This window comes from Solanum pennellii, chromosome 5 (assembly GCF_001406875.1).
Source record: "Solanum pennellii chromosome 5, SPENNV200".
Taxonomy (NCBI): domain Eukaryota; kingdom Viridiplantae; phylum Streptophyta; class Magnoliopsida; order Solanales; family Solanaceae; genus Solanum; species Solanum pennellii.
This window is the reverse complement of record NC_028641.1, coordinates 37942951-37954982: the sequence shown is the minus strand read 5'-3', so window position 1 is coordinate 37954982 and position 12032 is coordinate 37942951. Positions and strand designations below refer to the sequence as shown.

Sequence of the window (12032 nt, the reverse complement as noted above, 5' to 3'; positions counted from 1 at the left end):
ACTCAATCTAAGTCACATAAATTGATAGTACTAAATAGTAGTGGCCTATTGTTTCATATTATTGGGTTCGTCTATGTCTATAGGGGAACCTGTGTTGTCTTGGCGAAGCACGCATGCTGATATACGTACTGGCCAGAACATAGCCATGGACGAGATTTGCAACCTTTCCACCATCCTATTGCTGGACTCTGTTTTTTCGCTGACAATTCTCATCCCAATCCCTCTACTTGTCGAAAGAGCAATACACAAATTTTGAAATTTGATCTTTTGGTTCATCTACATAAGCCAATGTCCTTCAGAATTGCATAAGGAACAGGGATTTCATCGTTGGAAAGGCACTCAATTCCTATGTTTAAAGAGAGGAGGATGTTTAGACTGTTGAGAATGAGTTACACATGGATTGATGACATGGAGGTTTCACCTGGATTGGTGACATGGCACAAGTTAGTTAAGTTGATTATTGTTAGAACGGTTAGTGATAGTGGGTGCAGATTAGTTAGTTATGAAATGTATAGCTCACCTAGATTTGTTAGTGAGTTTTCATTGTTGTAAATATAGATAGATAGATACAGCTTTGTGAAACACGTGATTGGAATGAGAATTTTCCCTCTTCACTTTACTCTTCTTTGAGCTTAACAATTCTCTCTTCATGTAAGTTAAGTTCTGTGTTTCCTCTATTGCTGGAAACTTTTTCATACTCATGAATTCATCACGGTATCAGAGTTAGATAGATCTTAAGTAGAGTGTAGTTTGGAGTACTTGTCTATTATCCGCCATTGTTGAGGCACAGCTCTCCAATTTTAAGAAGTTTTAAAGAGTAACAATGGAGACTACAAGAGTTGTTTTTGCTGCTTGAAACGATTTTAAACACGCTGGTAAGTATTGATCATCATCATCCATTTTATTTGCAGGCTTGTGATACTGCATGTAACAATTTGATCTGTTTCTCTTTAACTAGTCTAGAGAACTACGCGATGTGGAGTAGATCGATGAAAATTGGATTAGTAGGAAAGAGCAAGTTAGGTTTTGTTGATGGAAGGTACACAAACGATAAGTTTGTTGATCCTCTGCATGAATTGCGGGAAAGGTGTAATGCAATTGTGTTGTCCCTGGAAATGAATTCTGTGTGCAAGGAGTTGTTAAGTGGAATCATATATGCTTCAAGTGCAAGAAGTTGTGGATATATCCTAAGAGAGGTTGGAAAAGGTTTATGGATCTAGAGGTTTCTATCTGCATACAGAGATAAACAATTTGACCCAGAGCACATCCTCTGTTTTGAGTTATTTTTCAAAGATGAAGGGTCTCTAGGAGGAATTTGATGTTGTCATTCCATGCCCTGGGTGTGAATGTGTAGAAACGAAGAAATATATAAAGCATTTTGAATACCAAAGACTTTTGCAGTTCTTGGTGGGAATAAATGATTCCTATGTGCATTGTCAAAGTCAAATCATAATGACAACTCCAATTTCAAGCTTGAACAAGGATTACTCAATGGTGATATCTGAAGAAAGTCATAAATCACTAGTAAGGCAGTACATGTAGGTGAACCCATGGATGCAACAACTTTGTCTAGCAAGAAATGAAGGTGAACCCATGGATGAAACAACTTTGTTTAGCAACAAAAACAGAGTTAATGGAAGTCAAAGAAAACCTGGTGGAAGCTATAAAGATGTTGAGAACAATTTTAAGCATAGAAAGAAAAGTGACTTCTACTGTGATCATTCTGGAATAAGAGATCATACGATTGAAAGATGGTGGAAGGTGTATGTGTATCCATCAAACACTGGTGGAAGGAGAAGAATGGGAGGAAATCAAAATGCATCTGGAGGTTTCAATACAGCACCCAATGCAGTGAAGTATAAAGAGCAACAAGGTCAGGAGAAATATTCTTATCCCGGTATGACAAATGCAACTGAAACAGGTCTTAAATCAGGCATCATGTTTACTCATAATAAGTATGAACAACTGATGAAGTTGATCAACAAGGATAATTTGACAGATGGAAAAAAATGTAAAAGGTATACATCATTCTTTCCTAGCCAAACAGAACATTGATTATGTTAAATGGATAGTAGATTCTGTAGCAACCAATCACATGACTTACAACAAAAACCTACTTAATAACACTAGAATGATAGATAACAGATTTACAGGAAAGGTTTATTTTCCATATGGTAATTCTATTGAAGTATCATGCATTGGTTCTTGTGATTTGGAAGATGGGAGCAAAGTTAAAAATGCATTGTACATACCAAAGTTTCAGTATAATCTTCTGTCAATCTCAGAACTAACAATGGATTTAAGGTGTTTTGTTAGTGTTTGCCTTGATGTACGCTTCATGTTGGACCTTCACAGTGGTAAGGTGAAGGGGATTTGTAGAGTTGTTGATGGATTGTACAGGAGGCAGTTGCAGCTAAAGTATTTTCAGTTAACTATGTTGGCAACCGTACAGTCTAACATTGTTACTGTAGGAGAAGACTTAGCAGTCGGCCATGAAAGGCTGGGTCATGCTCCAGACAAAGTATTTGGGAAGATTTCAAACATGAATTTTGATTCCAGTAATAGTAATAGAATAAAAGATTGTACTATTTGTCCATTGGCTAGACAAAGGAGAATGTCTTTTCCTATTAGAAACAATAGAATTGTTACACCTTTAGAGGTGATGCCTATTGATGTATATATGGGGACCTTATAGAGTGTGTAATCATGAATGGAGAAGATACTTCAGTACTTTACTTTGGTTGATGATCATAGTATAATGACTTGGTTTTTTTGGTTGAAATTAAAGAGTGATGTCATTGTCATACTGAAACAGTTTTTTGAATTAACCAAAACTCAGTTTGGTGCAACTTTTAAAGTTATTAGAAGTGATAACGGTACACAGTTTTTTAACTCAAAATGTAATGCTTTGTTTCAAATTTATTGAATAATCCATGAGAGTTCCTACTTGCATACACCTCAACAGAATGACTTAGTTCAGAGAAAACACAGGCATATTGTAGATGTTGCTAGAGCAATAACACTACTAGGTCATTTGCCTATCAAATTTTGGGTAGAGTGTGTTCATAATGCTATTTACATAATCCATCGATTACCACTGTCTGTCCTGAATGGAAATTCAGCTTTTGAGTTGTTGTATGGTAGAAGTCCTTCCCTACAACTCATGAATACTATTAGATGTTTATGTTTTGCAAACAATCTTACCAAAGGGGACAAGTTTGAGCCTAAGTCTATGGGGGTTGTTCTTATGGAATACTGAACCACACATAAAGGATATAAACTCTATAACTTGTTGACTAAATAGTTTTTCTATTAGCACGAATGTATAATTTAGGGAATCTATTTTTCATTTTCAGCTTCTACAAACTTGCAAGTTGACATTATTTCCATCTGGGGTTATGAATAGACTTAGGACCTTTTCATGTTGTTTTGACTGATCCAGCACATATGGCTTTTCCACCTGCTGACATTGCTGAACGTCCTTTCCAGTACCACACGTCCCAGCAAATGATATGGAGCCTAGAAGATCTATTAGACTGAGAACTCAGCCATCATGGATGCAAGAGTATATTTGCAGTAATAAGCCTCCCACTAGTTCTTCCAATACATGTCACCATCCTATGTCCAACTTTATGTCCAATGCAAGCTTGTCTGGTACATATCAAGCTTTTCTCACCAAGCTCACTTCCCTCAAGGAGCCTCAAAGTTATGTGGAGGCTTCTATGGATCCTAAATGGATTCTGCTACTAATCAACAAATTAAGGCTCTTTAAGATAACAACACTTAGTCCTTGACTACTTTACCTCCTCATAAAGTACCCATTGGATATAAATGAGTGTATAAAATAAAGTACAAGGCCAATGGTGATGTTGATAGATACAAAGAAAGGTTAGTAGTTAAGGGTTACAACCAGAAATAGGGCATAGATTATCAAGAAACCATTTCTCCAGTGGTTAAAATGGTCACTGTAAAGGATGTTCTAGCACTTGCAGCTTCAGAAAATTGGTGTTTTCTCCAAATAGGCATATACAATGTCTTCTTGCATGGAGATTTTCTTGAAGAGGTATATATGTAAGTTCCACAGTACTTTCCCACCCAGGGGAAAACCAAGTATGCAGGCTGCAAAAGTCCCTATATGGACTCAAACAAGCTTCAAGACAGTTGAACTGGAAGCTTACTAAGGCACTAATTGATTCTGGTTTTACTCAAAGTCATTATGATTACTCCTTATTCACAAAAAGGATTGATACAAGGATGGTGGTGATATTGGTTTATGTAGATGATCTCCTGATAACAGGAAATGATCATCAACACATTTTGCAAAAAAAGAAGACACTGCAGTCCAAGTTCAAAATAAAGGATCTTGGTGAAATGAAGTACTTTGTTGGGATTGAGATTGCAAGATCAAAGCATGGGATCTTCATGAATCAAAGAAAATATACTATGGAGTTAATTACAAAATTAGGACTGGCAGGATCTAATCCAGCAACTACACCTATGGAATTCAATCAGAAGTTGACAACAGTTAAATTAGATGATCACATAGGAATAACGGGTGATGAAAAGTTAGAGGATGAAGGACCATAAAAGAGATTGATTGGACAGATTCTATACTTGACCATGAATAGACAAGATATATCATATGCTATTCACACACTCAGTCAGTTCATGCACTATCCAAAGAAGTCTCACATGGAAACTGCCTTGATAGTTGTGAGGTGTATTAAAAATGCTCCAGCACTTAGTGTTCTTATGAGTTCAAAGAAGTCAAACAAACTTAGAGGTTTCTCTGATGCAGACTGGGCAACATGCCCTATGTCAAGAAGATCAGTAACATGTTATGTGATGAAGCTTGGTAATTCGTTGATCTGTAGGAAGTCAAAGAAGCAGACTACTATATCTAGCAGAATATAGAAGTATGACATCAGGGGTATCAGAGATACTATGTCTTGTTGGGTTGTGCAAAGAATTGGATATGAATGTTCAATTGCAAGTAACTTTACAGAGTGATAGCAAGTCAGCAATACAAATTCCTGCAAATACCATTTTTCATGAAACGAAGAAGCAAAATAGAAATTGATTTACATTTTATCAGGGACAAAATTCAAGAAGGAGTGGTCAAGACTGAATATTTTCCTTTGAAGGATCAAAAAACTGATCAATTTATTAAAGCTCTAGGTAGAGGACATTATGAGTATCTTGTAGAAAAAATAAGCTAGGGATGATCAATGTTTTTTTAACACCTACCTTGAGGGGGAGTGTTGAGAATGAGCAGCACATGGATTGATAACATGGTTTCACCTGGATCAATGACATGGCACAAGTTAGTTAAGTTCATTATTATTAGAACGGTTAGTGATAGTGGGTGCAGATTAGTTAGTTATGAAATGTACAGCTCAGCTAAACTAGTTAGTGTGTTTTCAGTATTTTATATATAGATAGCTAGATACAGCTTTGTGAAACACATGATTGGAATGAGAATTTTCCCTTTTCCCTTTACTCTTCTTTGAGCCTAACAATTTATTATTCATCTGAGTTAAGTTCTATGTTTCCTCCATTGCTGGAAACTTCTGCATACTCATGAATTTCATCATAGACTTATTTGGCAAGAATATTTTTCTCTACTTTTATGTTAAGTCTGAGTTATTACACGATGCAGTTCAACTGTTCGATGAAGTGTCTACAAAAAATGTGGTTCATTTGTAATATTATATCATGGTCGGAGTCTAGGACCCAGACGAGACCGGTGTCGTTGACCTCTTAAAGGTCGCAGACAAGACTACATACGTCATTCTTACTTCATCTAGATTAATTTTAGCTAGATTATTTGAAACTTTTTGTTTCCTAACATGCTTACTAAACATTTTATTTCATGTATAATTGTTCAACATCAACCATCTAACAGTATTATCATCAAATAAAAAAAGCAGTTTATTATAACGATAAAAAAATACTTGCCAAAATGGCCCCAATACAATGTGTTAGCAAAAACGAGAAAGAAACTCTAGTGGAACATACTCCAATAGCTCAATCCTACAACTAAGATAGAATATAAATGGGCAAGCATCCTCGAAAGCATGGGGGTCTACCAAGTCTGGATGAACGATCGACGTCCGGATAGCTGCAGCGTTGATCCTGTAGCTCTAGCGTCCACCTGTGTCTGCGCCTAAAAGTTTAGAGTTGTATAGGGTTAGTACACACTTGTACTTATTATGGGTATATGCAAGCACACAACCAAGGACATGCATGAGTAAGAATAACTCTTTCCTAGCAACATGATTATAGCAGGTAAAGTCATTGCACTTGCCAAATTCAGATTAGGAAAGTGAGTAAACTTTCAAAATTTGGATTAGGAAAGTTTATGGGCTTTCCAAATTTGGATTAGGAAAGTTATGCCTTGAGAGTAACATGCATTATCATACTTAACATTTTTCACACAACACACAACAGCGTACACATAGCACATATCATAATTCATATAACACATAACGTTGTTCATATCGTTCATTAGTATGCCATGAGACCTTGGAATCATGGACTTGACATTAAGACTTCCTAAAAAAGAGGGCTCAACATATGGGACCTCAACTAGGGAGTCTGCTTTAGCAAACACAGAGTCTGCTTCATTCATTCATTCATACTTCATTTCATTTCATTCATGGGCTAATGTAAACAGTAGCTATACCTAGGATGTATTTTGAGAATTTAATTGGGTTCGTTGTGCAATGACCAAGAATGACCTAATGTCATTACTTTAATCTAACTCACCTCTTGATTATCCTATCCAAACACCTTTGGTATCATCCGTTTCATTGGTGCATCATTTGAGGCTGGCCTCATTCATTCATTGGGAACTTTAACTTTAACCGACATAAATCATTTGAGCATCATGAAATCCATTCTCATGAAACCCCACACCAAAAAGAGGTGGAATCACTTTCCAAAGTGACCCAAAACATGCCAGCCTACATGGGAATTGAACCCCGCCAGATCCCTATATTGGCAGTATTGGTTAAAGGACTAGGAGATATAAGGAGACTCATACCCGGCATGCCGGACAGTCTCATCTCATGATATTTATGTGATCTTCGCCCTTCCGAAAGAAGGCATCACCGCTCAATAGCTAGTCTATCGGTGCTCAGTATAAAGTTCATTTACATTCAACTCATACATCATGGAAGCTGGCTTGTAGTATGAGGACATTATCGCTCAATAGATGATTTCTCATCTCATCATTAGTATTAAGTGTGTTAATCTCAATACTTTCATTAGAGTGTTCATATAGACTGGTCTCTTCATTAACTTTACACTCTCATAGGTGAGTACGTTTTGGTAACATTTACATAGGCTCATTTGAGAATTCTCTCATATTTTACATTAGCCTCATATCATGTTGTCACCACATTCATTATCATTAGCACATTTTCTCTTCATAGTTAGTCACTCTTTTTTACGTGAATGTTCATTTCATCATATGCCAATGCACTCGGCCATTTGGTGTGTTTCACACTCTTACTTAACCCTTCTAGGGTTTCATCATTTCATTGTTCATTTTATCATTTCATTGTTCATTCCATCATTTAATTGTTCATTTCATTTTATGCCAATGCACTTGGATATTTATTGTATTTTACACTCGTAGTTAACCTTTTAGGGTTCATCATTTCATTACATACATCTTAGTTTCACTTACTTTTAAATGTATGCTAGACTTAAGGGTCTGTACATACAAGCCATGGGGCTTTATTCATAGTTTGTCTAAGTGATTCATATGTACCCAACATTATGTGGTAAAAGACTTATGCATCTTGTAGATATGCCAAGATATTGATTTCGATCTTTAGAGGCAGCATTCATTAAATATTTACTTACGTATGACTTATGTGTCAATACAGAATTGGGAAAGGGAACCCAATTTCGAATACCTTGGACAACACTTAGTCTTATTTTAAATTTGATAATCGCATTATTCAGATTTGGGGGACCCTAGTTCGATCCCCATCAACCCTATAATATTTCTTTTCTTTTTCTCCTCTCCTTTTTCGTGTAAGTCAAGGAGGTTGTGGGTTCAATCCCCCACAAGCTAATTATTTTTATTTTATTTCTTAACTTTCTCACCTATCCAAGAAGTTGTGGGTTCAATCCCCACTATCCACATTTATTTTCTCCTTTATTTTTCTCCTAACTCTCTCATCCATTCAAGAGGTTATGGGTTCAATCCCCACTCACCACATCAATTTTTCCTTGCATTTTTCTCACGAAATTTTTATTAAATTTTAATTTAGTGAGGTCATGGTTACAATCCCCAATGACCTCACATTTTTTTAAAAAAATTAAACGAAGCTCATTTATTTAAAAGTCTGCCGAGACTACAATTTCCAACAGGCTCGAAATTTAGTCTCTTCTAATACATTTTTGTCTTAATCTTTTTCTTTTTTTGTAGATATCATGTAATGATGTCTTGGTTCAATCCTTAGTGATTGATTTCGTTTGTTTTCTTATATTTTCGTTGTGAGTTCTTCAAGTGTGAAGAACATTTGTTTACCTACTGTTTTTTTAAGTTATTTGTCACAGAGAATTGCGAGTGGGAGTGATAGAGACGTGAGAGAGAGATGAGCGTGGGAGAGAAGAGTTTTCTTAGGATTAGGAGTCTAGTTTAGGATTTAGTCAAATATGTTTTTTATTTAATTATTAAAAATATAATTTCCTTTTATTTTAAATAGGCTAATAAATAATAAATATAAATTAATTACATTAATTTACCAACTTAAATTAAAAATAATTTAATTCATTGCTTCCACCTAGGTTCGAACCCGGGTGGAGCAAGACTGCACTTCAAGAGCCAATTTTCGGTCCTCTCTCCCCAAAATGCCCCTCCACCTTCTTGATTAAGTAACTTATCATATATTTAGTATAATTACAATACTAACCTTAGTCTTTAAAAAGACCATTTTACCTCTAGACCCTCCAAACCTAAGATTTTCCCTTTTAAATTCCGGTAAAGACTCCTTCAAGTAAATCTTCGTATTCGAGAGCCCTACATGGTTGGACCCAACCATTTTTAGCTCACCTAACTCCCCAAGTTAGTTTTCTTAGCTGTAGCAAGGGTTAAGAGTTCTGGTTCTACACGCATCAATCTGTGTGAACCCGATCCAATCGTAGGCATTCTAGACACATTAAGCATTACTTAGCATATTCATTTTTTTAGGGTTGTTAAACATTACTTCACGGTCATTTGCAGGCAGAGGAGTATGTTCAGCTGTTGAAATTTTATTATATTGCATAGAGAAGGTAATGAGTTGAACCCATTTGTATTCACAATAATCTTGAAAGTGCTTGTGGGTATGAACGAAGCAGAGATGAGTTGGAACATTAGTGCATGTATTTATAAGCTTGGATTTGACTGTAATCCTTTTGTCATCACTTCCCTTATTGATGCTTATTGTGTTTCTAGACTTGTTGATTCTTCTAGGGATGTTTTTAACTGGCATTATTTACAAGGACATGGTTTCTTCGACAAGGATGATTGCTTTCTCTGCAGAAAATGATTACTTTTAAGAAGAACTGGGATGCTTCTCCAAAATGAGGCTAGCATGTTAGATTCCAAACAACTACACATCCATGAGTGTCATAATGGCTTGCCTTGGTCTACAGGCCATTGATGTGGGCAAGAATGTTCATGGATGTGTACTGAAAACTAGGTATGACATAGATTCTTCTATTTGTATTTTGTTGCCTGACCTATACTATAAATATGGATATTTGAACGATGTTGCATGTGTATTTCAAGAGACGCCTGAGCGTGATGTAGTTCATTGTAGTTTTATTAGAACACGATATTCACAGAGTGACCGCTGTGATGAGGCATAGAAGTTCTTTTCCCAAATGAGGAGAGTATTAATTGTTCCAAACCAGTTTACTTTTGCTAGTGTGCTGTAAGAATGTGCATTTGTGGAGGCTTTAGACCTTGGGATGCAAATCCACTGCTATGTGACCATGTTTGGGCTTGATTAAGATGTGTTTGTTAGAATTCCCTCATTGATATGTATGCCAAGTGAGGAAAGGTGGAAAATACATTAGACATATTTCTGGAGACTGGAAACATAAATGATGTGTCATGTAATACTATTATTGTTGGTACAATGTGGGGATGGAAAGAAGGCACTAGCTCTGTTTATTGATATGCATGAAGCTCAAGTGCGAGCTTCATCTATGACATATTCGTGTGTGCTGTGTGCTTGTGCAACCCTGGCTGCATTGGAACCAGGTCTTCAAATTTACTCGTTTACTATAAAAACCATTTACAATCAAGATCTTGCAGTTGGAAATGCTTTAGTGGATATGTATGCAAAATGTGGGAGTACTAAGGATGCTCGGTTGGTGTTTGAAATGATGATTGTTCTTGACGTTGTATCATGGAATGTGATGGTCTCATCATATTCTATGCATTGTCTTGAAAATAAAGATCTTAGTATCTTTGAGAGAATGCGCAGAACTCATGTTAAACCTAATCAATTAACATTTCTTGGTGTCCTTTCAGCATGTAGCAATTTCTTCCAATCATGGATATGCCTATCTCTCTTTGATGCTCGATGATTATGGTATTGAGCCTTGCGTTGAACATTATACATGCATGGAATTACTTTTGGGAGCTTAGGTCACCTTGATAAGGCTCGTAAAATTATCAAAGACATCCCATTTGAGCCAAGTGTCAATGTATGGCGTGCTTTGCTTGGTCCCTGTGTTCTTCATAATGAAGTTGATCTTGGGAAAACAGCTGGACAACGTGGATTGAATTGGTACCACAAGATGAAATGACTTAGGTGTTGTTATCAAATATGTATGCCACTTTGAAAAGGTGGAGTAATCTAGATTTGCTGGGAAAACTATGAATAAAAAACGACTAAAGAAGGAACCAGGACTTAGTTGGGTTGAAAACCAGGGCAGTGTTCATTATTACTCTGTTGGTGATGCTTCAAATCCTGATATCAAAATTATACACGGAATGATTGAATGGTTCAACTTTAAAAGTAAGGGGAAGGCTATGTTCCTTATTCATATGTTATTCTACTTGATGTGGACGATGATGAAAAGATACGCCTCCTATGGTTACATAGTGAGATATTAGTTTTAGCTTTTGCTTTAGTTAGAATGCCGCCTTGAATCCCATTTTAATTATTAAAAATCTATGAACATGTTTGGACTGTCATGAAAAAATCAAGTTTATATCATCATTTGTGCAGCAAGAAATTGTTATAAGAGATATAAGAAGGTTTCACCACATCCAAAATGGAGCTTGTTCATGTGGTGATTACTTGTAATACACCTCCTAGTCTTTCTATGTATCCATCTATATGAAACTTACTTGTTTTTTTCCTCTCAAGGACTAATGCTGATAAAATGAAGGCTTAAATCATTCACAACAATATAAAGTTGTATGCGTATTTCAATTAGACACTTCAACCAACTTTATTTCCTATTAGACACTCTAACCTTAAAATTTGAAATTTTTTCTAACACTTGATCAAAACAAGAAGTGTGTGTAATGCACATGCACATGATGTGGAAAACTAGTAAATCAAATAAAGACACATGACATTTCAATTTTATATATATATATATATATATAAATATATATATATATAAAGAGAATTTTAGACTCGCCTACTTGGAGCCACCACTAATCAGGATTCCCTTTTAATTAATTTTATTTCCAAAACTAGTCTTCCACTTCCTTTTTATGAAAAGTTATGATTTTTATGAGAATTTGAGACTTTTATGAAAAGTTGTGACGTTTATGAAAAATTGCGACTTTTAGGAAAAGTTGTGATTTTTGAAAAGGTACAAAATAAGAATTCTTTCACAATACCTTTTGTTGTCTATGTATAGGAGAATTTTCTCTCATTTTTAAACAACAAAAAAATTGAACTTTTTCTTCTTCTTCTGGACAATTAAAAAATTATATACTTTCCTCCTGTTGGAAGACTCACTGATACTATTTTTTGTATCAATACACTGATAAATATAATCAT

At 35.6% G+C, this 12032-nt stretch overlaps 1 protein-coding gene across 1 annotated transcript; it reads left to right on the top strand.

Annotated features, from left to right (window-relative positions):
* The first annotated feature begins 113 nt into the window (after positions 1–113).
* Positions 114–11321, top strand: LOC107019460 (putative pentatricopeptide repeat-containing protein At5g13230, mitochondrial). Its single transcript, XM_015219957.1, is given in 14 exon segments — positions 114–345; positions 348–377; positions 5597–5702; positions 9214–9276; positions 9278–9485; positions 9487–10024; positions 10027–10138; positions 10140–10550; positions 10552–10649; positions 10652–10783; positions 10786–10869; positions 10872–11036; positions 11039–11158; positions 11161–11321. Coding segments are annotated over 14 exon segments (2460 nt in total).
* The last annotated feature ends 711 nt before the right edge of the window (positions 11322–12032 follow it).